Here is a 26,142-nt window from a genome sequence, read left to right on the forward strand (position 1 = left end):
CCATGGCCTTGTCCTGCTCGCTCCGTCCGCCGCTGGTGGTCATCCTGGGGGCCACGGGGACCGGCAAGACCCGGCTGGCCCTCCAGCTGGCCCTCCGCCTCGGAGGAGAGATCCTCAGCGCAGACTCCATGCAGGTGGGCAACAAGGGGGCCCCTGGGCATGGGCAGAGCGCCAGGGAGCAGGCAGGCAGGAAGGCCAGCCCCTGGGAACCCCTGGGAACCCCGCATCGCCTGCTTCCCTAATCCCTTGCCCCCACTTTGCAAGGAAGCATCACTAAGTATGAGCAAGAAATCCCCCCCAGTGTATCCCTATGGATAGGTATTCTCCATGTTTCCCTATGGGCAAGTCTTCTCCAGTGTATCACTATGGGCAAGTTATTCCCCATCATTCTCTATGGACAAGTAATTCCCTATGTTTCCCTATGGGCAAGCATTCCCCATGTTTCCTTATGAACAATGTTCCCCAGCGTTTCCCTATGGACAAGTAATTCTCTATATTTTCCTATGGGCAAGTATTCTGCAATGATTCCCTATGGGGAAATAATCCCTATGTTTCCCTATGGGGAAGTATTGCTCAGTGATTCCCTATGGACAAATATTCTCCAATGATTCCTTATGGGCAAGTAATCCCCATGATTCTCTATGGGGAGGTAATCCCCATGTATTCCCTATGTTTCCCTATGGGGTTTGCCATAAGTCAGAAACAACTTGAAGGCACAACGACTAGAGAACAGAGCATTTTAGGAGGTGTTGTTTGCCATGCAGCCATGTTGTTGTTGTGCGCCTTCAAGTCATTTCCGATTTGTGACACACCTTTTCAGAAGCGGTTATCGTAAGGTTCATAACGGCTGGTCATAAAGTTATCATAAGGGGTTTTCTTGGCAAGTTTCTTCAGAGGGGGCTTGCCATGGCCTTCCCCTGAGGCTGAGAGAGTGTGACTTGCCCAAGGTCACCCAATGGGTTTACATGACCAAGCAGGGATTCAGATCCTAGTCTCCAGAGTCCCAACGCTCAAACCACTAGACCACCCTGGCCCTGACCATTTGGCTACCATTGCTATGATAACAGACGAGGCAGAAGTTTCCATGCTGGACCTTTACCTGACTAGCCATCTGTTTGTGTGTGTGTTCCCCTCAGGTGTACAAGGGCCTGGACATCATCACCAACAAGGCCTCTCCTCAGGAGCAAACATTGTGCAAGCACCACATGATCAGCTTCGTGGACCCCTTGGTCACCAACTACACCATCGTGGACTTCAGGAACAAGGCCGCCTCCATTATATCCTTCCAAGGGGCGGACGGGTTCTGGCTTTCCTTTTCTTTCCTTTTTGAAAATAAAAACCAGGTTTCCAGTCCTTTATTTTCAAGGGAGGAAATAAAACCTGCTAGGAAGACAGGAAAACAATCTGCAAGATTTTTTTTTCTCCCCATTTTTAGTGTTTTGGTTTTAAATATTTGTTTATTTGCTTGATTTTAGTTTATGATTTATTCATATTTATTACTAGTTGTTTTTTTTAAAAAATAGCTTTCTAAAAATTTAAATGGGAATTAAGAAACAGAAGAAGGAAAACAACTGTAGGTTAATACGGTAGGCCCTTGATATCCACTGGGGTTTGGTTCCAGGACCCCCATGGATAGCAAAATCAATGGATGTTCAAGTCCCATTAAATACAATGGGCTATCATTACTACTATTACTACTACTACTGCAGTGGGTCCTTGGTATCTACTGGGGTTTGGTTCCAGGACCCCCATGGATAGCAAAATCCATGGATGTTCAAGCCCCATTAAATACAATGGGGTATCATTACTACTAATACTAATACTACTGCAGTGGGTCCTTGGTATCCGCTGGGGTTTGGTTCCAGGACCCCCATGGGATGGGATGTTCAAGTCCCATTAAATACAGTTGCCCAAAAAGCTGGCAAGACACAACTGCCAGTCAGCGTTGCCAGTATTGAGCCAGATAGAGCTGACTCAACTTCCTTTCTTATGCTCCTCAACTGACCACATTGAAGACATCTTTGCCTCCCGAAAGATCCCCATTGTGGTCGGCGGGACCAATTATTACATCGAGTCTCTGCTCTGGAAGGTCCTGATCGACACGGAGGTACCAGGGGCTCCTGGGGGGGGGGGGGTTTGGCATCACTTGCTGCCACCATGGGTATTTTCCAGAAGATGCCTGGATGCTGGGGATGAACAGCCCTTCACCTAGCCAGTGGTCATGCTTGGGCCTTTACAACCTGGATCTCCCCCAGGGCTTAGTGGACTTGGTATCCCTCTTGGGCCACTGACCCACTAAGTAGCCTCTTGGTGGTCCAGTGGGATGGAGAGGTAGGTAGGAGGGACGCGTCAGGATTCAACATGGTTTCCACATCAGTCAGTCAGTATCGTCATTCCACATTTGCTCTGAACCTTTAGGGAGATAGTTCTCCCCAGAACAGAGATTAACAGCTTGGATAGTTCCTTGAAAGTGCCCAGATCCAGTTAATTTGCTGCCATACTGATATTGATGCTACCAATTGCCACTGTGCTGCCCTGGGTCCTGTCCTGGGAGAGCAGATGATGGGACGCAGGGCCTATTCACATTACAGATTCCCTTTTAACGGCCATGGCTGTATGCTGTGAAATCCTGGGGTTTGTAGCCAAGTGAGAATTCCAAATACAGGTGGAGTCTCCCTTTTCCAGAATTCAAAATATTCCCCCCCAAAAAAAACCTCAAAATTTTCCTGGGTGACTGAAGTATTGACATCTTTGCTTTTCAATGGTTTGGTGTACACAAACTTTGTTTCATGCAGAACGTTGTTAAAATATTGTATAAAATGACCTTCAAGTTACGTGTATAAGGTATATATGAAACATAAATGAATTTCGTGTTTAGACTTGGGTCCCATCTCTAAGATGTACGTATATGCAAATACAGGTATTCCAAAATCCCCCTAAAATCCTAAACCCAAAACACTTCTGGCTCCAGGCATTTTGGATAAGGAAAACCCAACCTGTACCCCTCCCTAAACTGCAATCCCCAGGATTCATCCATGGCAATTAAAGTGGAATGATAGCTGTATAACTCTGTGATATGAATGGGGCCATAGAATTCTGACAGAGGGTTCTGAGTCCTTTGTTATATGACTGATCTTAAGAGTCTGTAGCAGGCAAAGTGGTATAAAACTGCTATGACTTTGCAGTGTAAAAGAGTGCAGACTTACCTACAGGCAGATGCCTCTGTTGCAGGAGCAAGCGAAAAGTCCTGTCTCGGCGGAGGGAACAACTGATCGGAAAATGGAGCTGGAGAAACTGGATGGCCAAGAGCTCCATCGGCGACTGAGTCAGGTTGACCCTAAAATGGCTGCCAAACTGCACCCCCATGATAAGCGCAAGGTGGCCAGGTCTGTCTTCCCAGTTTGGGGACCCTGGGGCAAGAGGCAGGGTGGTGTAGTGGTTGGAGCAGGAGTGGATATCACATGGCCCCCTTGTCAGCATGTGGCCAGTGATGAGAATGCTGGGAGTTGCAATCCAGCAGCATCTGGAAGGCTGCATTTAGCCAGTATCCTGTTGGGATTTCAAAGATCCAGGTTCAGACTTAACTGGGTGAAACTCACTGTGTTTTGGGATTAACATTTTTTTTAATGCATATTTAGGACTTGAAGTATTTCTTGTGCAGCCATGATACCTGACTCAGGGAGCCAGAAGTATTTAAGATTTCCAAAATACAATTCCAAAGTTCTTTTTTCCTAGGAGCAGCTGCAGACAAGACTCACACCTAGAGCTTGGGGCACATTTGTTTTGAATTTATATTTATATGAGTGTTTTTAGCTTTGATTTGGTAACGTCTTACGTTTTTCTTGATCGCTCTACAATTTGCGGTCCCTTATCCTCCTTTGCAGTTAGGACATCTCGTCGCCCTGCTTCTTCTGGAAGTATCCAGGATGAGCATTAAAGCCGAAGCTTCACATGGGTCATCTGTACTCTTACCCTTGGGGCAAACCACTTTTTAAATTTAAAATACTCTGTGCATCTACTACTGACAATGAACAAGTCCCATTGCTCCTGGGCTGGGCCTCCTGGGAGCAGCAGGACGTTCCTGCAAGAGAAAGTCACCCAGCCGGCTGGGCAGCATGCCTTCCCTTTGTGGGAAAGGAGGCCGGATCATGCCCGGTCTTGCCCTGCCAGTCAGCCAGACGTTCCCAGCCCTGCCTTGCCCAGGGGAAGAAAGAGAGAGGCACCCATCCTACTCCCAGGTTGAGTCTCCCTTCTCCAAAATGCTTGGATTTTGGGTTGGAGATGCACTCCTGTGCTGCTGGCGGTGCCTGTGCCATCCTTCCTGGCCCCAGAAGAGCTTGGGCAGCCAGTTGCTGGAACATTGGAGAGGAGAAGGAAGAAGCAGAGGCATTAAAAGACATCGAAAGAGCTAAGAAAGCCTGGCATGGTGGAGAGAAGGTGGCTGAGATCCTACATCAGGGTTCACAGGATTACACATTAATTAGGTTTTGCAACGTTGTGTTGAATGGATCCATGGCACAGCTGAGCCAAGGCGTCACCTGTGCAATTGAATGCACAACCAAATGCAAATGTGCATCCATGCACATACCCTATATGTGACTCTGCACCCACATTTAGGTATTGAAGTGTTATTTTTCACTGTCTTACATGGCTCCCAGGGAGTTCCGGCACAGAAAATACTCCCTAAGACATGCCTGTGTGGGACACCCCAAGATTAGCAACCCCCGTCCCTGCCTTAAAACCATCCCTTGGTCTTTCTCTCCAACAGGAGCTTGCAAGTGTTTGAAGAAACCGGCGTCCCCCACAGTGAGCTCTTGCGGCAGCAGCATGAAGAGGAAGGTGGGGGGCCCTTGGGGGGACCCCTGAAGTACCCTAACCCTTGCATTTTGTGGCTTCATGCAGAACAGGCAGGTAAAAAAGTAGGTTGGGGGGGTTGATAGGAAGCTCCCAGGCCCTATCATTTGCGTTCCTATCTTAATAAGACTGGGTTTTTAAGCCATTGAATAAATGTTCACATAGCAGCAAATGAAATGTTGGACAGCTAACCAGAAATCATCTTGGTAGCATAGTTTGCACTGAACTATATTAAAAATTCAATATAAATTTGTTCTTGAAATGTATGGATGAGCAGTGGCTCTTCAGTCTCCTTCATACAAAGATCTCCCTTAGCTTTGCAGCCTGTAGTCATGGGTGGGGATCCCATGGCCTTCCAAATGCTGTTGGACTGCAGCTCCCAGCATTCCCCATTCATGGGCCATGCTAGCTAAGTGGCTAGTGGAGATGCAGTCCCACAGGAAGCTCCATCCTCAACCAGCCGCTCCTTTTGGGTCTCTTTTCAGTCCTGGAAGAACGCCTGGACCGGCGCGTGGAGGCCATGCTCCAAGCTGGGCTGCTTGAGGAACTGCGCAGTTTTCACCGGCGGTATAACCAGGAGAAGGTGGCTGAGAACTGGTGAGGCAGGGGTCTGCAGGGGTGAGTTGGGGATCTTGCCATGCCAGAGTTGCCAGGGGTTTATGTTGCGCTATTGACCATGCATGACACCCCCCTCCCCTGTTTCGCACTCTTCCCTCTCAGCCAGGATTACCAGCATGGCATTTTCCAGTCCATCGGCTTCAAGGAATTCCACGAATTCCTCATCACAGAGGGCCAGTGTCCAGAGGAAAAGAGCCAGCAGCTCCTGGAGAAAGGTAAGATGCCTGTCTCAGAGGGTTGGCATTGCAGTTTGCACCATGAAAGAAGGCATTTGGCTTTTGTTTTGCTTTCTTATTGCTAGGTGGGCAGTATTTGGGCACATGTTTTGCATTTGGATGGTGCTAATGTGTCCATCCAAATGGGAATCATGTGCCCCTTTGGATACTTCTGGATTGCAGCTCCCAGTATCCCCCACCCTTGACTAAGCTGGCTAGGGGGCTTCTGTGAGGTGTAGTCCAAGTACTTTACTCATCCCCTGATTTAGCTGCAGAGATCAGGGGCTGAAAGAGTTTCTCTAGATATTTCCAGAGGGAATTTAATGCAGTTTTATCAAAAAATGTTTGGATTGTTTGAAGGAAGAACGGGTTGCAACCTGCCTAGCTTTGCAGCATCTAGATTTGCCCGGCTTTTGCGCCGCCTCTTCTCCACTGTGTTTATTTTCCTTCTCTTTTTTTCCTCCTAAATCTTCCCAGGAGTGAACTCACCCACCTTGGGGCTCTGAGCGCTTGGCAGGAGCTGCGTCTCACCTGGATGGCGCCTGGCACCTGGCCCTGGCACAGCCTCCTGCTCCTTTTGTCTCTCTTTCCCGCAGTTATCTTTCCCTCTTTGTCATTCCAGGAATCGAAGCCCTAAAGATCGTGACCAAGCGTTACGCCCGCAAGCAGAACAAATGGGTGCGGAACCGCTTCCTCCGGCGTAAGTCCAGCTTCTCTGATTGTGGCCTTGCAAGAGTATTCTACAAGTCCTTGAACCCCATTTCCACTCCATAATTCCAGCCAAAGCATGCCTGTTCTTTACAGCAAGGTGAACAGACTGCTTCCTTTTCCCAGGATGTGTCCTACATTTCAACCATCTGTTATGGAGGAATTTCAAAACATGCTCCATTTAGATCAGTGATTCCCAAACTTTGGTCTTCCGGGTTTTTAGACTTCAACTCCCATAAGCCCCAGACAGCTTGGCCAACAAATGGGAATTTTGGGAGATGGAGTCCCAAACACAATGCTCCTCCTTCTGTTTATTTCAGGAGGAGGAAAAAGCAGGGCAGAGGTGGAAAAAGCCTCCAAAGAAACCTGAGAAACTGGAGAGCAAAGAGGGCACTTTATGGACTTTTAACATTTTAAACATTTTAACATCCCTGGGGCAGGTGCAAGGCAGGGAGTGTGCCTTTTTTCTCTGCCAAAGCAGCCGACAGGTGCAGCTGGTCCCTTGGTGGGGTTTTGTGGTTTTGGTGGCAAAAGAGGCATCACCTGCTCAGGTTGTTGGCCCTGGGGAGAGCTTTTGGGCCAGTTGCCATTAAACCAGTCCAGCCAGCTGGCAGGTGAGAGTGCCAGGAGCAAAAGGAAGGGCTGGCACTCTGGAGCATACATAAAATTGTGATGAAACCGCCTTAAGGTGCCAGTTAGAATTTTAAAAAACATGATTTAAAGTGTCTAAGTGATGATGAGAGATGTTCATCCGACTGCCACTTAAAGACCCCCAAAGACGGAGAGCCCACCACCCTCCAAAGCATCCCACTCCAGTGTCAAACACCTCTTGCAGTAAAAATAAAAATAAAGTAAGATGGGGTGCTTCTGTCTTTTCCTTGACTCCAAGTCTATGCAAGCAGAGAGTGAAGGCTGCATCCCCTCCACCCATCTCCACCCCTTCCTGACCCGTCTTAAATTTTATGCAAGATTCAGCAGGCTGCTTTTTGCTTCTTGCTTTGAAAAGGGCAAGTTTCTAAACCTTACAATCACAGTGCTTTGTAACCGGTTCTCAGCCTGAAGGTCTTCGTACTTGAGATTCCAAGGCTGTCATATTTGAGAGGAGAATTGTGCCACCTGAACATTAGGAAGAACTTTATTTTATTTTTATTTTTTCTCCCAAGAGGTGTTTGACACTGGAGTGGGCTGCCTTGGAGAGTGGCGAGCTCTCCATCTTTCAGGGTCTTTTAGCAGTGGTCGGATGAACATCTCTCAGGAGTGCTTTTATTGTCAATTTTTGCATGGTAGAAGGGGGTTGGAGTGGATGTCCTCTTGGGATCCCTTCCAACTTTCTACAGTTTGGTACTTTAAATAACTTATTTTAATTTTGACAACTTTAAGGCTGTTTTAATCCCAACTTTTGGGATGATATTAGCTATGTGTGTGTTTTTCCCCTGAGCTTCCCTAGGTCCTCTGGCTTAGGGGCTGGAGAGGAGGCAGGGTATAAATGGTGCAAATCTACAGCGCTATATAAATAAACAATAATAATAATGCTGAGTGATGCTTTTTCTCCTCTGTGTCCCCCCCAGGCCCCGGATCCAATGTGCCCCCCGTCTACGGCTTGGAAGTCTCGGATCTCTCCGAGTGGGAAGAAAAAGTCTTGGAACCAGCAGTCCGGATTGTGGAGAGCTTCTTGCAGGTTAACCAATAGAGTCCCTGGGGATTTGAACCCACAAATAAAAATGGAGAGGGGTTTTTTCATTCCCTCAAGTCATGCTAGGACATTGAGGTATTGCTGATGCCAGCACCGAGAGCAGGATTTGGGCAATGGTGTCATGCAAGGAAGCTGTTCTGGAGTTCTTGGACAGAGTGGGCAAGTGGATTGCCTCCCAGCTGTGAGAGTTTGCATCTGTAGCTTGACCCATTTGAAACACGTTAAACCAGTTAGCCAGTTAAAATAGAGTATGTAAAGGCAGTGAAAACAATTTCAAGGCAACTCAGTGACATGCGCATGTGTACATTTGGATAAAATAAATGAGTTCAAAAAGGTGGTGGAGGAGGAGGAATGGTTTCAATGTTTGAGTGCATCGGGGAAGGAATGCCACAGTGAAGGAAGATCCCATCTAAGGGTCCAAGGGACGGGAAGGTGGGTGGGGCTCCCTTCCTTTCTTGCTTGCCTCCTTTTTCTCTCTGCCTCTGCACTATGTCTTTTCCTTCCCCAGGGTCAAATGCCGCCTGCTGAGCCCCTCACAGTAGCCCTTGACCCACAGGATGAAGAAAAACGGAGCTGCCACCCATGCGAGGTGTGCCAGAGGGTCATAATTGGAGACAGAGAATGGAAAGGTGAAACTCCAAGGGAAGGAAGCGGGCAAACCAAACCAGCAAGAGAGCAACGCTTGGGTGGGGAAGGGGGATGGAAATGCAAAGGCAAAGTGGGGAGGGGGAGTGCTGACAAGAGCATGCCCCCTATTCTCTGGAACAAAAGCCTCCTCCTTCCAAGAATCCCTGCTCCCCAAGGAATTGTTTACAGCTGTCCTTTATGAAAGGAGCCTCTTTGCAAGCTGGCGGTGGCAGGGGCAACGTAAGCCGGGCTAGAAGCGGCCATCTGTTGCTGCCGTCCAGCTGTCTCTTGTCCCCTCCTGCCTTCCCCCCAGATCTCCCATTGATGTAACTGGAGACGCTCCCATTGTCTGCTCCTTGGACAAAGGGGAAGGAGGAGGGAAATGGAGGACAATTCTGAATTCCAAGATTCTGGGCTCTTTTTTGCCTCCCTTAATCTTGTCTACAGGGGAAATGTTCTTACAAAGTTATAGCAGCAAAATGAGAATTCTTTTCCTTGTGAATTTCCCTTCCAGTCCTGACATTGAGTGTATCTGCACTGCAAAATGAAAACAGATGCCTGAACTGTGTCCAGATGCTCCAGTGAAGCTTTAGATTGCTGCAATGTGACCACAGTATCACAATGGATGTGTCCACACTGCAGAATGAAAGTATGATGAGGCACCAGTGCTCTCTGACAGACCAGACTGAAGACCACACCAAACTGTCAATCCCAGGATTCTATCAGAGAGAGTCATGGCCGTTAAAGTGGTGTCAAGCTGCTTTCATTCTTTAGTGTGAATACACCCATCGGAATATATTGCTAGCATTGCAGCAATTTAAAGCTTCATTTGAGCATTTGGAAACACAGTTGAGGCAGTGGACAAAGCTACCATGGAAATGCAAACCCAACAAACTCATAGAAGTGTGAGTGATTTCCAACATCTCACTGTCTGCTAGAAATTTGGGAAGTGGAGCAAAATTTCATTGGGCAGGAGCAGATTTTTTATTTGATGAGGGCAAAGCTCTCATTCTATCAACCCCATGGCTACCCCTCTATGACCCTTTAGCTGGAGAACCTACCCACCTGCCAAGACATGGAACCAGCTTGCATCTGTTTCATTGCCCACACAGTGTCTGGTTTGTAGCATTATCTGGAAAAGCCCTTTCTGTTGAGTGGTTCTCTTTCTGAAGATGTTCTTCCTGTCTTGGCAGCTCACCTCAAATCCAAATCCCACCGTTTCCAACTGAAGAAACTACGACAACAAGCTCTGGATCATTCCACGTCCACTGAGTTCCCTGTGGCCACTTTAGACATGGGTGAAAACTGGCAAGAAGAGGGGGAAGTGAAGACCGGAGCTGCTGGATTGACGTAAGCTGAGTCTCGCCTGTGGTAGCCAAATCATTGGTGGGAACTTTGGGGTGGAAGGTGGACAGGATCCAGCCATTCTTGTAGAAGTAGAGGGGAATCTGCCTGATCCAGCATCTCATGGCTGCAATGGGTCTAATAGCCCAAAGGACTGAGCTGAGTTAATGGATACCACTGTGCCAAACTTTCTAATGTTGTGAAATGTGAAGATTATATACATATATTTTTGTATTCCAATGAAGTTGGAGGCTGTTGGCTTCCTTGCTGGTGGGGTGATGAACCTGCTTGGAGTTCTAGTCTGAACCTCAAAGGAATGTCCCAAGATACCCAAGCCCTACTAGCCTTACCTTCGGTTCAGCATCTTGGATCAATCTGCTAATGTGAAATTAAAACTCAGACTGGATTCCTTGCCCCTCAGACCAGTGAGTTGGCAACAGCAGGAATGCCAAAGACCCTCTTCCCCTCCCCAATACCTGCAAGGAAGTGAATGTATAGTAGATGCGACCAGTACCATACAATCTTTTTTAAAGGATTTCATGCAGTCTTTATTAAATGGGGGAAATGTCACCCCAAGGCCATCTTTCCTTGTAATATTTTAGTACTAAGAATGTTCCTTCTGGATGTGAAATGGGGCTGTACGTACAGCCAGCACAACTTGAGTCCTTATGTTGGGAAAAGGGCGGGATATAAGAAAATATAATAATAATAACAACAACCACTTTAGCACTTGTCTTTCACACCTGTTTGTGTTTCTTTACCACACCAATGGCTGAGCAAGGTTGGCGCAAGTGGGGAGCATCTTCTCTTCAAAGGACACATCAAGGGGGAAGGTCATCTCCTCTGCGTTTCTCTCCCCTTGCAAATTGATCAGGTGGATTGACGCCTTAGGGGACATTTAAAGGGTGTTCCTTGATCTGCTTAGACTTTTCTTTTTATTAAAAAAGTGTCTAGAGCTTTGGCTGTAGGTACAAAGGATATGGAAGTCTCAAGACAATGAGAATTTGGTCCGGTTCTCAATATGGTGTACTGGACAGAAGGGCAAACATCTTTTGATACCTCTTAACTTTCACATCATCTGCTTTATTAAACACAGTTCTCTCCCTTTGGCTGTGTGGACTCCATGTGATAGAGATCTGGAGTCCTTTCACACTGCATTGTAGTGCACACTATGAATCCTGGGTCCAGTTCTAGGCACCACAATTCAAAGCTTGTTTTCTGCCGCTCCAGATACTAGGACCTGGAGCAGTGGGTTCAACCTACAGGAAAAGGGATCCCACCTCAACATTAGGAAGAACTTTCTGATGACAAGAACCATTTGACAGTGGACCATGCTGCCTCAGAAAATGTTGGATGGTCCTCATTCCTTTACACAGGAGCTGGGTGGCCATGTTTTTGGCATACTTAGATTGTGTCTTCCTGCATGACAGAATGGGGTTGGATTGGATGGCCCTTGTGGGTCTCTTCCAACGCAATGATTTTATGATCCTACACACTTGCAGCCCTATGATTCCACTTTAGCCTGGACCTTTCAGTTTGAGGAGTGGTATTTCGAACGTGACGGTGAAATAATAGATTTGCACAGGTTTGGCCCTGTCTAGTGGGTGTGTGCATGTGAGAGGGGGAAAGGTCGTCCCGTAAACCCAGGGTGCCACTTTTGCACCATCTGCCCGCGCAGCTAATCCTCCACACACAAATGCCCATCTGCGCTCCCCAACCTGCCCCCCTTTTGTTGCTTTTCCTTGCTGGCCACTTTAGCTAACTAGCTTGAGCCAAAGATAAGGTCATTCATTACAGTGGGATTAGGAAAAGGGGCAGGCTTGCCTCCACGCACCCCCCATCTCACTGCCTTGGCAACTCAGCCTGTATCTTTTAATCAAAATCCCTTCTTAAAGGTTTCCTGATCCTGGCTGCAACCTTCCCGGGAGGAGAAGTGTTTTTTAAAACATTGCTGGAGGCAGGAGTTGACTTGAAGCCAGAAAGACTCCAAATCTGTTCTGGATGCATGGCTTTACCCAGTAAGAAAAAGAAGGGACCCCGTTTTGATCCAGCGTTGCTGCACTTCACCCATTGATAAAGCCAACCAGCCAGCCACCTTCAGCATGCCCAGGCTGTCCAATTAATTATTGATAGTTAATTAAAATATTTATGGCCGCCTGAGATCAACGGATTTCGCATGCAACGCAAGCAATGGAAACAGTTTAAAACAACTGGAAAACTGTGAGTCATTTAAACAGGATAAACTCGTAGAACTGATAGACATTGCCCTGTTAGTCTGGAATATCACTATGCAAAGAGATATTGCACCATCTTTGAGATGCAACTGTGGGGAAGAAGTTCTTGCATGAGCTTTCATTGCATGTGAGGGAGCAGACCAAGTCTACAAAAGCTCATGCGACAACTTCTTCACGACAGTTTTTCTTAAAGGTGTTGCAAGAGCCTATTAAAAACATATTAAACAAGCCAATTCAAAACAATGTAATAAGAAATGAAAACCAGGCAAATGCACCGATGGAGAGGCAATAAAGTCTTCAGGGCTCTTGCAAAAGGTTCTGTTTTTACTTGACATTGGACCGGTACCAGCGCCAACCCCAGTTGAGGTGCTACAGCAGAGAAGACCCTGCTTCCCTGTCATCTTGCAGTTTATTATTCCCACTGGTGGGACCCAGAGAAGTCCAATCTCAGGCAGACCCATCAAGGAAAAGGCACTCTTCCAAATACCGGGATCCCAAACCATTCAGAGCTTCAGATATTAGCACCAGCGAGATGAATTTGGACTGGAAGCATCTTGGCAGCGATGGGGAAAGCAAATGAGCCTGGGAGTCGGTTGCAAAGATTTGCAGCTGCCATGATGGAGCTGCTGGTTGGTGTGCAAAGGAGGAACCGAGAACCAGACTTTTAGTTCTGCTTCTTTTCCTCCCAGCCGCAGCTCCCAAATGCCATCTGACCTGAAAGCAGAACAAACCAAGGCCTGAAGGAAATCAAGCCAAAGCCAGGGGAAGGAGGCATGCTCGGAAGTTGCCAAGCCAAGCCCCACAATGTCAGACAAGTCTGCGTGATTCTTGATTCATTTCTGGAATATTTGCAAGCCGTGGACAGTTGAATCTGTGGATAAAGAATCTGTGGGTACGGAGGGCTGACTATACTGGCTGGTGTTAGCCTTTTACTTCAGGTTATTTGCCAAGAGGAAGAACTCAGTGCCAGGCCACCGGCTGCCATTTAGGACCATCAGTCTCAGGCGGGAAATTTTCAAAGGTTTGGCGGCAAATCACACCTACCATGTTTGCTTTGTATGCACAGTGGGAGCTGAAAAGACCTCCAGGAATGTGGACTTTTGCCCTGCAAAGTGGCGGTTGGGAGAGCAGCCACCTGGGATTGGGAGGGAGCTTGTGTGTGTGTGTGTTTGTGTATGTGTTTCTGTGAGAGAAAGGCTGGCTTGCAGGCCACCCAACACAACAATGGAAAGGGTGTTGGAAAGAAAGGCTTTGGCTCCTCAGTGAATAAAATCTCCTTATGATTCCAGGGTATTTGCAAGCTTTGCACGGTGTAGAAAGGCCTGCTTGCCATACCCAGATGTCTGAAACCCAGGAGGGAACCATGGTGGCTGGATCCTCTGGGGGCCTCAAGGGTTGCCAAAAGTGTCTCCTAAAACAAAACTGGAAGTGGCCAAAGATGCACTTCTGTAGTTTTAAAGAGGCACAGGGGAGAGGGCTGCACCTGACAGAAGGAAACAAAGCAGAGGAACCTGGAGGAGGCAATCCATATCTGAGGAGGGGGAGTAGAGAAGGAGGCAAGGGCCGCAGAAATAGCCCTTTGGGAGACCACATGCTTTGCCAACACCCCTGCAAGATGTTCTCCTGGTCATGCTTTAAAAATATATAGACCATCTTGGGAGGGATTGTTGAAATGGAGCCATCAATGCAGTCCAGTAGACTATTTTGGAGGGCAGGTAAACACACAGTGTGTGTAAACAAGAGAGAGAGAGAGTTGCATCTCTTTGAGGTGCCTTGGCACCCTCTACCAACCAAGAGAGGCAATGCAGGCAGGAGAACAGTTTGGTCCAACAAACTGTTGTTGTTGTGTGCCTTCAGGTCCTTTCCAGTCCTAAAGGGACCCTCTCACAGGGTTTCCTTGGCATGTTTCTTCAGAGAGGGTTTGCCATTGCCATCCTGTGAGGCTGAGAGAGAGTGACTTGCCCAAGATTGTCCAGTGGGTTTGCATGGCTGAGCTGGGATTCAAACCGTGGTCTCCAGAGTCGTAGTCCAGTGCTCAAACCACTACACCACAATGGCTCGCATACAACTGTACAAAGTTTCTACCTTTAAGTCTCCATTATTGGCTTCTCCTTGAAAGCGATGCCCAAAGCAATGAGGAAGAATAGGCAAGCCAGGAGAGGCTGCCACAATTTGCTTTTGCCTGAGTCTGAAGGGAAAGGCAAGGTCCTGCCCTCTCTTCTTTCCTGCTGCTTAGTTAATGGAGTGCCAGCTACCTTTGGACCCTGAACTCAGTTTGCGACAATCAAAAGTAAGCCACATTTCTTTCATTTCTGTGGCTATTCATACACCAGTTCGCTCCATGTATTGGAGGAAAGTAGACCAAGTCTAGGAAAGCTTATGATATGGTTTCTTTTGCACCATTAGTCTCAACGTTGCTACAAGATCCCTTTGCATATGGATATTGCAGACTATTGCAACTATGTCTTTAAATTCTTCCATCAGGTCCACTGATTATCAACCGCCCCTATCCCACTGTATATATTACCAACCATTGCCCTCCTTAAATTTTAGGTACAATATGTTGTTGGTAGCATATACAGATCCCTGCGCCTTTTTGGTGCTGTACCATTATTTTGGGTTGGAGCAAAGGCCCATGACTTTGAGCAAGTTCACAAAACCACCTTGGACTCTGGAGGGTCACTCATGGTGGACCAAGCCTTCTTGGGAACTGGACAGGTCCCCCTTCATCGCCAGAACAATTTGGCACATCAGACGCTCAGACTGCCAGGATAGTCTCTCACACAAGAGATTTATTTTTATTTTTATTTTTCTCTTTCCTCTTTTTATTTGACACAAAAAAATGTACAAAAGAACAGGTGAGTGGATTTTAATCATTTATATTAAAAATCTAAAAGGTGTGTGACCGAGCCATTTTGAATGGAGTCAGTGTCAGAAGATTTTTAACGATGACGTCTGCCATCATCCTCGTATCCATCCATTGTCCTCGTCCTCATCGCCAATTGGCAGTCACTGCCCAGATTATATTATTTACATCTCGGATCCAGAGAGCCTCTTTCCCGGTTTCATGCTCGTCTCAACACCTCCTTTTCCGCCGCTGCCGCCTCCTCCCCGCAGAGCCTGGTGACCCACCTCTGGACCCCACAACAGAGTTTGGAAGAAGAAGCCTTCCGCTGGGCCCCAAGGTCTCCTGTTGTTGGCCCTTCTTCTGAAAGGGAAGTCCACCCTCTTCTCAGCTCAGCCCCAATTGCTTCCTCCTTCCCTCTGGGAATGTGGCACCTTGTCTGTGGCCGAGAACTAGACTCTTTGCACCCTTTACAGAGCGGGCGAGGAAGGCCATGGTGATGCACTTTTGCCAGAGCTGAACATGGAATTGCCTTGGGAGACACAGCAGGTTGGCACTCAGCTGGCTGGATTATCTTGTGGTCGGTTTACACCTATCCTTCTTCCTCCTCTTCATCATCATCATCTTCTTCTTCCTCTTCTTATTTTTTACAAAATGAGAAATATGATGGGCCAATGGTTATTTATAGCAACATGTCAACATTAAAACTTTCAGCTGAAGGTTCCATGGAGTAAATTCCCTTCTGGGTCTCCAGAGAAGGTGAGCGGCTTTCCTTCCTCCGCCGCACGGCTCACTGCAGCAAGGCCCGGATCTGCTTGGAGGTGGTGTCGTCATTCAGGTGCCGGGTGGTGTACCTGCAGAAGGACCAAGAGGAAGAGAGGGCAAGGATGGGAGACGGAGACTTACATGGGGTCACGGGCAGCAATGAATCCGTGCCGGGGTTTAGCTTCCAAAAACAGCTCTCCATGGTGCTTTGGAACAGATAGGATTCAACACCACAAACAGCTCTTCTAAGCGGTGGTTCCCAAACTTTGATCCTCCATATGTTTTGGACTTCAGGCCCCAGAATTCCTGACTGTTGGCCTAGCTAGCTAGGTCTTCTGGGAGTCATAGTCCAAAACACCTGGAGGACAAAAGTTTGGGAATCATTGGTTTAGCCTATTATCCCTAATGGAGTCTCTCCCTCTGGATGCGTCTATACCAGTGATTCCCAAACTCTGGTCTTCCAGGTGTTTTGGATTTCAGCTCCCAGCTGCTGGCCACAAATCCAAAACTGGAAATCATGCAGCTTGATACCACTTTGACCACCAGGGCTCCATCCTAAAAAATCCTGGGATTTGGCGAGGTACAAGCACTCTTTTGTGAAGAGAAGGCAATGCTCTCCTGCTTCTAGAGCATGTGCGAGGAGCATGTGCCTTTTCCTTCCAAAAGTCATGCTGAGCATCTTGTGTGCCAAGGGGCATGTCCTGCCAAGGGAACCTGCCATACCTACCTCAGGGCATTCAGAAGGCCCTCTGTGCTGTTGGAAGGCTGGTCTTTCAAGACCTTGATGCATCCTTTCATCTAGGAGCAGGAAAAACAGAAACAGAAATGTATACTGTTAGTCAAATTGCAAACAAGCAACAAGGAGAGCTGAAGATGTTCAAGCAGATTTGCCAATTGCAGCATCTCTGCCCAAGAACAGTTTCATGGAAGACATAAAGAAGAGGGTGTTTCTGTCCTTGGTGTGGCTTTTCTATATCACCATGAATATGGTTGGCACAAAAGGAAAAAAAGGGAGCTCAGACTGGAAGAGGAAAGCAGAATAATGTACAAAGCATTCATGGAAAGCAACCTTCGCCCACAGCTTTTCCTTTCCCCCTGTGGCTGCTTCTTGCAGCTGACATCTTGGGTTTTGCTTTATGCTCATCGCCCTGAGCTTCCAAAATGGCTGCTTGTGTCTCAAGCAATCTGTAAAGGACACTCACGTCAATTTTGGAGGTCTTGGCAAACGCTCCCACGGGATGGACGTGGTCATAGAGGATGATGACGCCCACCATCACCCGCATGCAGAAAAGGAGGGTTTCGGTGTTGGTGAATCGGCTCCGGTATTCCCTGGGGAAAAGAAGAGAGAATACCCGTGGAAGAACCTCCTGAATCCTTCCTCAGTCCCATCCCAAACCACATTTTGTTGTGGATTTGAGAGTCAGACCTACGTTTGATCGAAGGAAAAGGAATCACTCACGGTGTTTCCAGCATCACTCGGCAGACGCAGGCCATGGTGCTTAAACAGTCGGTTGTGTCCTCTATTGGGAGAGTTTTGTTCTGAAATTAAACAGAAGGGAAACTCGGTTTGAACACTCGATCCTCTATCTTCCATCCTCCCCAGCAAACAAAATAGCTAAAATTTCTCAAATCCTTTGGTCCTCCTGTTTTGTGGGTTCTCCTTTAGCGCATCAATGCACAATGTTTATTATTGTGACTCACATTTGTTCTTGTTATTATTATAGATACCGTCTCTGGAGAATGGCAAGATAGCCAATAAATAAATAAACGTATTAAACCAGTTCCAACTTTGACCTTCTCACCCTTCCTCTAAAATACTAAAATATTTATGTTGGTTTTTTTGGGCTATGAGGCCGTGTCTAGAAGAGTTTATTCCTGACGTTTTGCCAGCATCTGTAGCTGGCATGAATGCCATTCATTCTCTGAAGATGCCAGCCACAGCTGCTGGCAAAACATCAGGAATAAACCCTTCTAGAACACAGCCTCATAACCCGAAAAAACCACAAAAAACTATGGATGCCAGCCGTGAAAGCCTTCGACTTCATATTGGAAAGTGTTATTTTTTGGAAATATATACATTCTCTTCCAGTTACTTGTTGCAGGGTTGAATGATCTTGGTTTGTCTCAATTGGAGGAGTGTTGTTGAACCCCAATGGGATTTATCATTGTGTCGACTAACAATCCAAAATAACGCGTGGGTTGTGCCATGGTCACTCACCTCTGAGACAAACTTGGTGGTGGCATTGCTGAGCGTCTTCAGCATCGGCGTTGCCTCGGCGTAGAACAGCGACATCCGGTTGGCCATTTCGTTGTTCACCTCACTCTCAGCATCTAACTGTGGGGCAGGAGAGAAGAATGGGAGTTCAATTCCCTATCAGTTTTATTCTTGTTATCCCAATTCAAAACACCAGCAAGCCAGCCGAGCATTTCCTCACCTGCAAATTGTTGATTCGGTTTCGGCTGATGGTTCTTCTGTAGTAGCTAAAATCATTCTGGATGGCAGGGTTGGTCATCTAAGAGAGAGAAGGGGAAACGTTTAGCCATGATGGATGTCCAGCAAGCTGAAATGTATGTGTTGTTGTTTTTTAGTATAGAGGTGTGTCTTTATCTTTTAAATCTTTTTTATTATGTCTTAGATGTAATTTAGAGCCGGAGTGGTGTAGTAGTTTGAGCATTCATCTCAGGCTTTGATTCCTAGTTCAGCCATGAAAACCACTGGACGATCTTGGGCAAGTCACATTCTCTCAGCCTCAGTGGAAGGCAATGACAAATCCCCTCTAAACAAATCTTGCCAAGAAAACCCCATGACAGGATCGCTTTAGGGTCGCCATAAATCAGAAATGACTTGAACGCGCACAACAACCACAACTTGTGATTTGCATTGTTTTAATCTTCTGTTTTTAACCAAGCTGAGCTCGGAGCCAGCATGAACCCCAGTCTCCCCCATTCTCCCCCATCTCTGGACCCAACCTTTCCCTCCTCCAGCCGTGCCGAGGGTTACCTTGAGCTCATCGAAACTGAGGGTGAAATGTAGGATTTCCGCAAACTGCTTGGCCAGAGCTTGTTCCCTCTCCAAGTGTTGAGTCGGAGCGTAGGGCGGGCTGGTGAGGGCTTCCAGCAGACTCCGCAAGGCGTTCTCTAGGAGGCAGAAAATGGGTTAGGGTTAGGTCATGGGAGTCCTGTGCCTCGATATTACAGTTTGCTCAGGGACCTAGAATGCCATGCTGGAGACCCAGAGCAGACCCATTGCCTCGGTGACATTGGAGTTGCTTATTACTTGTCCCTGGATGTCATGAGCCAAGAGCTGCAGGACTGGGAGCTGGAAGAAGGGACCCAAGCAAAGTCTTCCAGACAGGGAACAGCCTGCAGCTCTCCCTGTTGCATTGCAACCAGCCCTCCCTAATGAAGAGCTTCAGCCAGCTCAACCTGTGGAACAATGCTAAGTTGCTATTGTATTTTATCAATGCTTTTACTGTTAACTGCTTCGATCGGTTTGGAGACATGGGATATAAATATTATTGTTATTGTTATTACTATTACTATTATGGCCTCCATCAATAAAGAGGAACAAAAGGCTCCAACCCAAGATAGAGCTAAGATGCTCAGGCTAAGCAGCAAGCAGTCAAGCTCTGATTAGAAGCAGTTGGTGCCAGGCTAGTTAAGAGCTGAGTTTGCTTAAGGAATTGCTGGAAGCAACTTGTCTTTTTGGTCAGTGTTCCTGTGTTTAGACTGCATTCCTCATTCAGACTTCTTTGACCTTTGGACGGTGTTGACCTTGATTCCTGTTGCCTCCCTTGACTAGGACTGCTTGACCAACACCTTTCTCTTAATGGGCTCTCCCAAGCAAGGATGCTTTCTATCTGCTTGGGATTAGTTGCCTCTGCCTCCATTATCAGTTGGAGGCTCCCTCCCAGCCAGCCTCTGTGGCTGTTTGGTGAACCAGGACACCGGACCTCTTTCTCTTCTCAGCTACTTGTGGAGGTTTCCCCCCACAAACAGAGATGAGAGATCAGTGGACAAAGACTTACCGAGTCTGAGGGAAAACTCGTAGAAGCGCTTCAGCTTGGCCACCAAGGGACACACCGCGTTCCACGCCTTCTCCTGGAGCTGTAAGTCGCTGGGGTTTTGGATGGCCTGCAAGGGAATATTTGAGATGCTATGATGGTTTGCCTTTGCTTTTCAGTGTGAAAAGAAAGAGGAGGTCTAAGGGGCATGTGTGTTTGTCTGTATGTGTGAGACACAGATCACTCACATCAGGCTGGAGTATCTGTAGCAAGAGTACCATGGCACTATCCAGATTCAGCAAGAGCTCCTTTAAATGGCACCATTTTGGGATGCTCATTGGCAATGGTCACAGCCTACGATGTGCATAGGGCAGTGGTTCCCAACCTTTGGCCCTCCGGATGTTTTGGACATCAGCTCCCAAGTCCCCAATGGTTGGTTGTGTTGGCTGGGGCTTCTGGGATCTGAAGTCCCACACAAATGGAGACCCTGAGCGATATCTGTACCTCTCTGATCTCTTGGCCGGCTCCTGTGTAGGACTGCAGTTCGGCCAGGATGGTCTGCGCTTCTTCCAGGACAGCGTTCACCTGGTTCCAGACGGCAGTCTCAGCTTCTGTGGGCTGAGCATCTGCAGCAAAGGCCACCAGGAAAGAAAGCAAGGGTTCAGAATATGCTTGGCTTGGTAGACACACTCCAGACCAGGTCCCTACACAAGGCAGGAGGGGGAAATCTGTACGGTTCGGTGGGAGAGTGATGGGATCCAAGAACCATCTACTTAACACAGTTTATAGCAGTTTGATCCCACTTCAGTTGCCAGTATGGCTTCCCTCTGGGAGTTGTAGTTTGGTGAGGGACTTAGAATCCTCTGCTGGGGCATTTTAGTCCACTCCCTTGAACTGCAGTTCCCAAGATACACTCAGCTGCATCAGTACTAATGAAATTTGACATTGCTTTAACTGCCACGGCTCAGTGCTATGGAATCCTGGGGTTTGCAGTTTTGTGAGAGATCCAGCCTTCCAAACTACAAATCTCAGGATTCCTTAGGATGGAGCCATGACAATTAGAGCCATGCCAAAGTGCATTATTGCTGCAGTACCGATGCAGCCCTCAAGCCCTTTCTCCAAAGATACAGGAAAGTGCATTAGAGCCAAGGTCCTTGATTTCTGATCCTTCAGATGTTTTGGACTTTGACTTCCAGAAATCTCACCCAGCAGAGCCAAGGATCAGGAATTTTAGGAACTGAAGTCCTAAACGACTTGAGGGCCAAAATTAGAAATCCATCACATTACTGATATCTCTAGCAGGGATTTCTGAGTCCCTCCCCAGACTCCAAAATACAAGATTCCCTAGCAATGGCACTTTAAAGTGGTATCAGACTGTGCAGTATAGATGCACCTAGAGTTTGGGGGCAAAATCTTGGGGCTGGTCCAACTTTAGTACAACCCCAGCACTTTCTTGGAGGAGAAATCTCTTCGGGGATGCCTGTGAAAATGGACGTTTCTCTCTTTCCCAAACCCAAATCCCACCCAGCTTGGGAGAAGGAAATGTTCTAGTGCTACAGCAGAGCCTGTGAGCTGCAAGCCCTTTTGGGATGTCTGCAGTCCTTGGGCCCTTGACTACACAGGAAAAATATTGCAAAATAAATATACAGAGGGAATGAAGTCACAGCATGAAGAATGGGAACGAAATAGAGGCCAACCCAATGGCAAGGTAGGCAAGGAGCTAATCGGCCATCTTGTGTAATGTGAGAGACAACGTGGCCCCAGGACTGTTGTGGCGATACTCTGGGCCCCAGAATGTTTTCTAAAATGTTGGCCTCCAATGCTCCATGGGGGAGTAAAGGGCAATTTCTCCATGTTGTCGACTCACGCTGTTTTAGACCCAGGAGAGGCCTTCTTTGGTCACTTTCTGTTGGATAAAAGGCTTCCTCTGGCTCTAAGCATAGAAGAGACAAAAACATGGCAAAATTGCCTCCCTATTGGGTTTTTTGGGGGGGAGAATTTGGTGGTGGGAAAATATTTCAAAGGTATTGTGCAGGGTGCCATCCTGCAAGTTTCTCTGGAGGGCCCACATAGCCCTCCAACTGCCCACCCAACTTACATCTTGGAGCTCCAGAGTGGTAGTTGCCACCATTTTGTTTCTCAGGGAAGGGACTGGAGTTGGGGCAAGGGTCTTCCAGGAGCAATGCCCCATTCCATCCCAATAGTAAATATGCGCCTGGTGTTAACTCGCCCTCCTCCGAGTCATGGTCCCTTTGGACCCTGCGTGGAACTGGACAAGGTTAGAATCCGAGGATTTGCAATTTAGGAAAGAGCATTTAGAATGATCAGCCAGATGGCTCTTATTATAGTACAAATCCCAGAATGCCAGAGGAGGCAACCATAGCAGTAAAAGTGCATAGTGCTATAACACTGTAGTGTGGTATTGTGTTTCCAGCATCTCTCTCTTTCACTTCTTCCCAGAATACATTAGATTAGGATTAAGGTCAATGTCTTTCTTCTTAAACTGGTTTCTGCTCACAAGGAGATGCCACAATTTGGACTTTGAGATTTCTAACATTTGGGCAGCTAGGTGTGTGCACAGCAAGTTCACAACACATGCAGCTGAAGCTGTATAGATCAATGTGTGTGCCTATGGCTCCATAGGAATAGACTGCACCAAATGGTCTCCAACTGGGGGACCACTGAAGAAAGCCCTAAGAAGTTCTACCAGTCCTCTGCTTTGCTCTATGTCCCCTCTAATGTAATTGGTCATACGGGTCCCAGGACCCTCTTAACCTGTCCTCAGGACAAGGGGGGAAATCTCTGGATGAAAGTGCTACATTAAAAGGAGTGGGAGCTGGGATAGTCCTGACCTGGCTGCCCAAATTGGTCACAGCCCTCCTTGGCTGCCCTGCTTGAAGGCTTTGGGCTTCTGCCAAGGGCATTTCTGTGTATGATGGTGCAGATGCTTAAGGGGTCTGCAAAGTACGCAAAGAGATCTAGTAGCACCATTGAGACTAACTGCAAGAAAGAAGCTGTTAGTGAGAGCTTTTGCAGACTTTTGTACTTCCTCAGATGCATGGATGGAGGGAAGTTGGTGACACGTGAGCTTTCACAGACTTGGGTCTACTTCCTCAAGGTTTTCCTTAAGGTCTTCTTTACTTCCTTAAGGACTGTCCCTGGACCCTCCACTCCATGCATCTAAGGAAGTAGACTCCAGTCAATGAAAGCTCATGCTCCCAGCTTCTTTCTTTGAGCTAGTCTCAAAGGTGCTACCAGATCCCTTTGCGTACCGATTTTTCAGACTAACATGTCTATGTCTTGGAGTCCAGTTGCTGTACTTTGCCCTTCCTACCCCACAATGGATAGAGCCAGTGGTCCTCAGGGCAGTGGGGCAATGAATCAGCTCTGGGTTTCAGACCAAATTTTCAAGGATCTGTCCAAGTAGCTGCACCCCTTTTGAGTGCCTTTAAAGTTAAGATGAAAACCCAGAGCGGAATCATTACCCCACTGACTTGGAAGCCACTGACCGGCTGGAAGCTCAGCTTTGCTGCACTGCTTCTCAGCCTTGCGAGTGTTGATGACAACAACAAAAGGGGATAAATCAATGCAAAGCATGAGCAAAGCAATGAAGGAAGGCATGGATGAAAACAAAAGCCAACAAATGAAGAAATTAAAAATTAAAAGATCCCTTCTCACGTTCAAAGTCAAGGAAAAAATTAGGCCCTTGGTCAAGCTCGTTATAAGTCAACACTTTAAGAAGGTTCCCCATCTATGTGACACCTGCAAGAGAAGAGACAAGAGGAAGAAAAGCATGATGGGTATGTGAGGCCAGGAAGGGAACAGGGGTCCGTGGGTGGGCACCAGCCCCATCTGGGCGGCAGGAAGAGCCTTTTGGACAATGCATCCACATTCGGACACAACTACCAGCCAGATCCCTCTAGTAGGGCGTCTTTGGGGACGATGTGGTGAAACGGCCCAGAACCATTTCAACCTCGAGATACAGGTCTAAAGTGCTTTTCCAACTAAAACAGAGGGAAGAAAGGCCCAAGAAGAATGGTTGCTGGTGTTCCAGATTTGAATTTGGGGAAGTCAACTGAACCTCTTCCTGCCCCTAAATGGAGATGAATAGTGAGTGATGGGAGGGAAAACCAACAAGGAGGAAGCTGGAAGGGAGTCACTGTTCTCTGGGAAGATTTGGGAAACCGATGGGCTCTCTTATGAGTGTTCCTTGGGAGGCCAATTTAATGCATGTCAGGGATTTGAGTCCAGTCTGTTCCAGTACCTGGCTGCCATTGCCTGCCCTTCCATATTGAACGCCCCAAAACAGACTGCACAGGCTCCCAGTAACTCTGCTTTAAAGGTGTGACCACCACCATCTCCAAATTTGCTGAGAACAGTGACTCCTTCTGCCAGTGAACCACAGAAACCCCACCGCCGTCACCACACACACACCCTACCCGCCATTTGTGCGTGGGACTTACTTTCGAAATCCAGGAAAAAATGAGGACAGTTTTCTAAATCTTTCCCCAGTACCTTTATCAGGTTGCCCATGGCCAGCAGACCTGAGCAGGAGAAACAGAACAGAAGGGAAAAGAACAACCGAGGCGCTGGGAGAGAGAGAAAGACAGACCGTGAGACCCAGCGGTCAAGCAGATGCCCACCGTCCACAACAAAATCCCCCCATCTTGGGCAGAAGTTTTGTTTTCTGCGCAGAAAAATGCCTTTTCCTCTGGATAAAGTGCTGCAGTTGTGGACTTTGCACATTGTGGTGTGTGTGTGTTTTTGTTTGGGCAGGAAACGGCATTTTCTACACAGGAATCGACATTATCTGAATGAAAATATTATTATGCACAAAAACCCGTGTGCCAGTTTTGCAAATAATAAGTCTCAAACCACAAAGATTCTTGTCGATTTGGAATTTTCTTCATCGGGATTTCCAAACACTCAACAAATACGTTGCTTGGCCAATTTTCAAATAGTCTTTCCATCTCTGCTGGCAAGACAGAACCTGCATTGAACCTTCTTGTTTTTATTACAGCCATCCTTTCACATTGGCAGCTTTCTACTTTTGCAGATTTGATTATTCACAGGTTAGATTAATACGTTCTCTCCAGGAATCTCTAGGTCCTCCAGCGCGACTCTCAGAAATCATGCTGGAGGACCTAGAGATTCCTAGAGAGAACATTTCTCTTGGCATTTCCAGCCATTTCCAGCAGATGCTGATATTAATAATTGTGTACTGTTTTTTCCTCATCGCTGGTGTTCAAGATGAATTAGAAAAATCCAAACAAATAGAGATAACCAAGGTCACATCAACATTAATTAAAAACATGCACAAGTTGGAATATAATTAAACTTCCATAAGAATTAAAAGCAATTTTAAAACGTATCTCTTTAAAAGCAAGTACAGGCCTATTTTAGGTGCAGTGACTGGAAATATGCACATCATTGCATCCCTTAAAATATTTGCACATAGCCTGCCACCCGCTTTGGCAGCCAGCGCTCCATCTTGTGGCAGTGAGTTCCACGGTTGAATTACAAACCAGTTAAAGCACTCCTTCGGTTACTTTGTGCAGAAATCCCAGCCCTTCAGTTTCATTGAATGGCCCCCTCCTTTGCTCAGCCTGTGTTTATCTTTGCAGCCTCTTGTCTGGTGTGGAAATGCCACAACCACTTCCATATTTTCTATTTCGGATTCTAAGAGGGAAGCAGAGATCGCTCTGCTAAGAAAGAGGCACTAAAAGGCTTCTTCCTTTCTACGATTTTATGCATTCCTCTCTGGTCTCCCCCTATTTTGCTTTTGCTTCCCAAAATGGACAGCCACAAAAATTGCAACCTTTCCTTACAGGGGAGTACATCCAGCCCTTTTGTTGCACTTTCCCCTCTTTAACAATATTGCCCTACATCCTCTTGTTTCTCCCAGCTAGAGTAGAGCCATTGAAGCAATGGGATTAATGCACGTCTTGGCCTACCATTCGACAACCAGTGCAGTCAATCTACTCTTACTGGGATGTATCTGCACTGCAGAAAAATAATGCAGTTTGATACCACTTTAGCTACCATGGTTCAATGCTATGGGATTCTGGGATCTATAGTTTTGTGAGATATTAAGCCTTCTCTGTCAGAGAGCTTGGGTGCCTCAACAAACTAAAAACGCCAGGATTCCACAGTATTAAGCCATGACAGTTAAAACAGTGTTAAACCACATTATTTCTGCAGTCTAAGCCTAACCCATAGGATTCTAGACATCCAA

At 47.1% G+C, this 26,142-nt stretch overlaps 2 protein-coding genes across 9 annotated transcripts in view; one reads left to right on the forward strand and one right to left on the reverse strand.

The window, feature by feature from the left end:
* On the forward strand, nucleotides 1–19,984 carry LOC149304968 (tRNA dimethylallyltransferase-like). Of its 2 annotated transcripts, none has more exons than XM_089479169.1 (12): nucleotides 1–134; nucleotides 1,137–1,277; nucleotides 2,009–2,107; nucleotides 3,232–3,386; nucleotides 4,769–4,911; nucleotides 5,340–5,451; nucleotides 5,575–5,687; nucleotides 6,310–6,387; nucleotides 7,964–8,073; nucleotides 8,597–8,717; nucleotides 9,909–10,065; nucleotides 19,873–19,984. In XM_089479169.1, exons 1-12 carry the CDS (start codon nucleotides 3–5, stop codon nucleotides 19,952–19,954), a joined length of 1,443 nt encoding a protein of 480 aa, XP_089335295.1. In that variant the 5' UTR covers nucleotides 1–2; the 3' UTR covers nucleotides 19,955–19,984. The 2 variants fall into 2 exon arrangements, with proteins under 2 accessions (XP_089335295.1, XP_089335296.1); XM_089479170.1 differs by lacking the exon at nucleotides 19,873–19,984 and adding an exon at nucleotides 10,305–10,640 and having other exon boundaries at nucleotides 3,217–3,386.
* LOC149304969 (CYFIP-related Rac1 interactor A-like) overlaps nucleotides 15,114–26,142 on the reverse strand; it is a 17,167-nt gene continuing 6,138 nt past the window's right edge. For 3 of the 7 annotated variants that reach the window (XM_089479173.1, XM_089479174.1, XM_089479176.1), the window contains 10 exons: nucleotides 23,586–23,669; nucleotides 20,412–20,533; nucleotides 19,932–20,037; nucleotides 18,905–19,041; nucleotides 18,339–18,416; nucleotides 18,122–18,238; nucleotides 17,363–17,442; nucleotides 17,106–17,232; nucleotides 16,631–16,701; nucleotides 15,114–15,992 (listed from right to left, as the gene is read on the reverse strand). In XM_089479173.1, the coding sequence (XP_089335299.1) occupies nucleotides 15,929–15,992; nucleotides 16,631–16,701; nucleotides 17,106–17,232; nucleotides 17,363–17,442; nucleotides 18,122–18,238; nucleotides 18,339–18,416; nucleotides 18,905–19,041; nucleotides 19,932–20,037; nucleotides 20,412–20,533; nucleotides 23,586–23,658 (975 nt within the window). In that variant the 5' untranslated portion in view covers nucleotides 23,659–23,669 and the 3' untranslated portion in view covers nucleotides 15,114–15,928. Of the gene's footprint in view, nucleotides 15,993–16,630; nucleotides 16,702–17,105; nucleotides 17,233–17,362; nucleotides 17,443–18,121; nucleotides 18,239–18,338; nucleotides 18,417–18,904; nucleotides 19,042–19,931; nucleotides 20,038–20,411; nucleotides 20,534–23,585; nucleotides 23,670–24,370; nucleotides 24,497–26,142 lie in introns of those variants that run through there. The other 4 variants (XM_089479175.1, XM_089479178.1, XM_089479177.1 and 1 more) reach the window with 4 other exon arrangements.

This window comes from Sceloporus occidentalis, unplaced genomic scaffold (genome assembly GCF_023333645.1).
Source record: "Sceloporus occidentalis isolate IW3139 unplaced genomic scaffold, rSceOcc1.0.p SCAF_13, whole genome shotgun sequence".
In the NCBI taxonomy this organism is placed as follows: domain Eukaryota; kingdom Metazoa; phylum Chordata; class Lepidosauria; order Squamata; family Phrynosomatidae; genus Sceloporus; species Sceloporus occidentalis.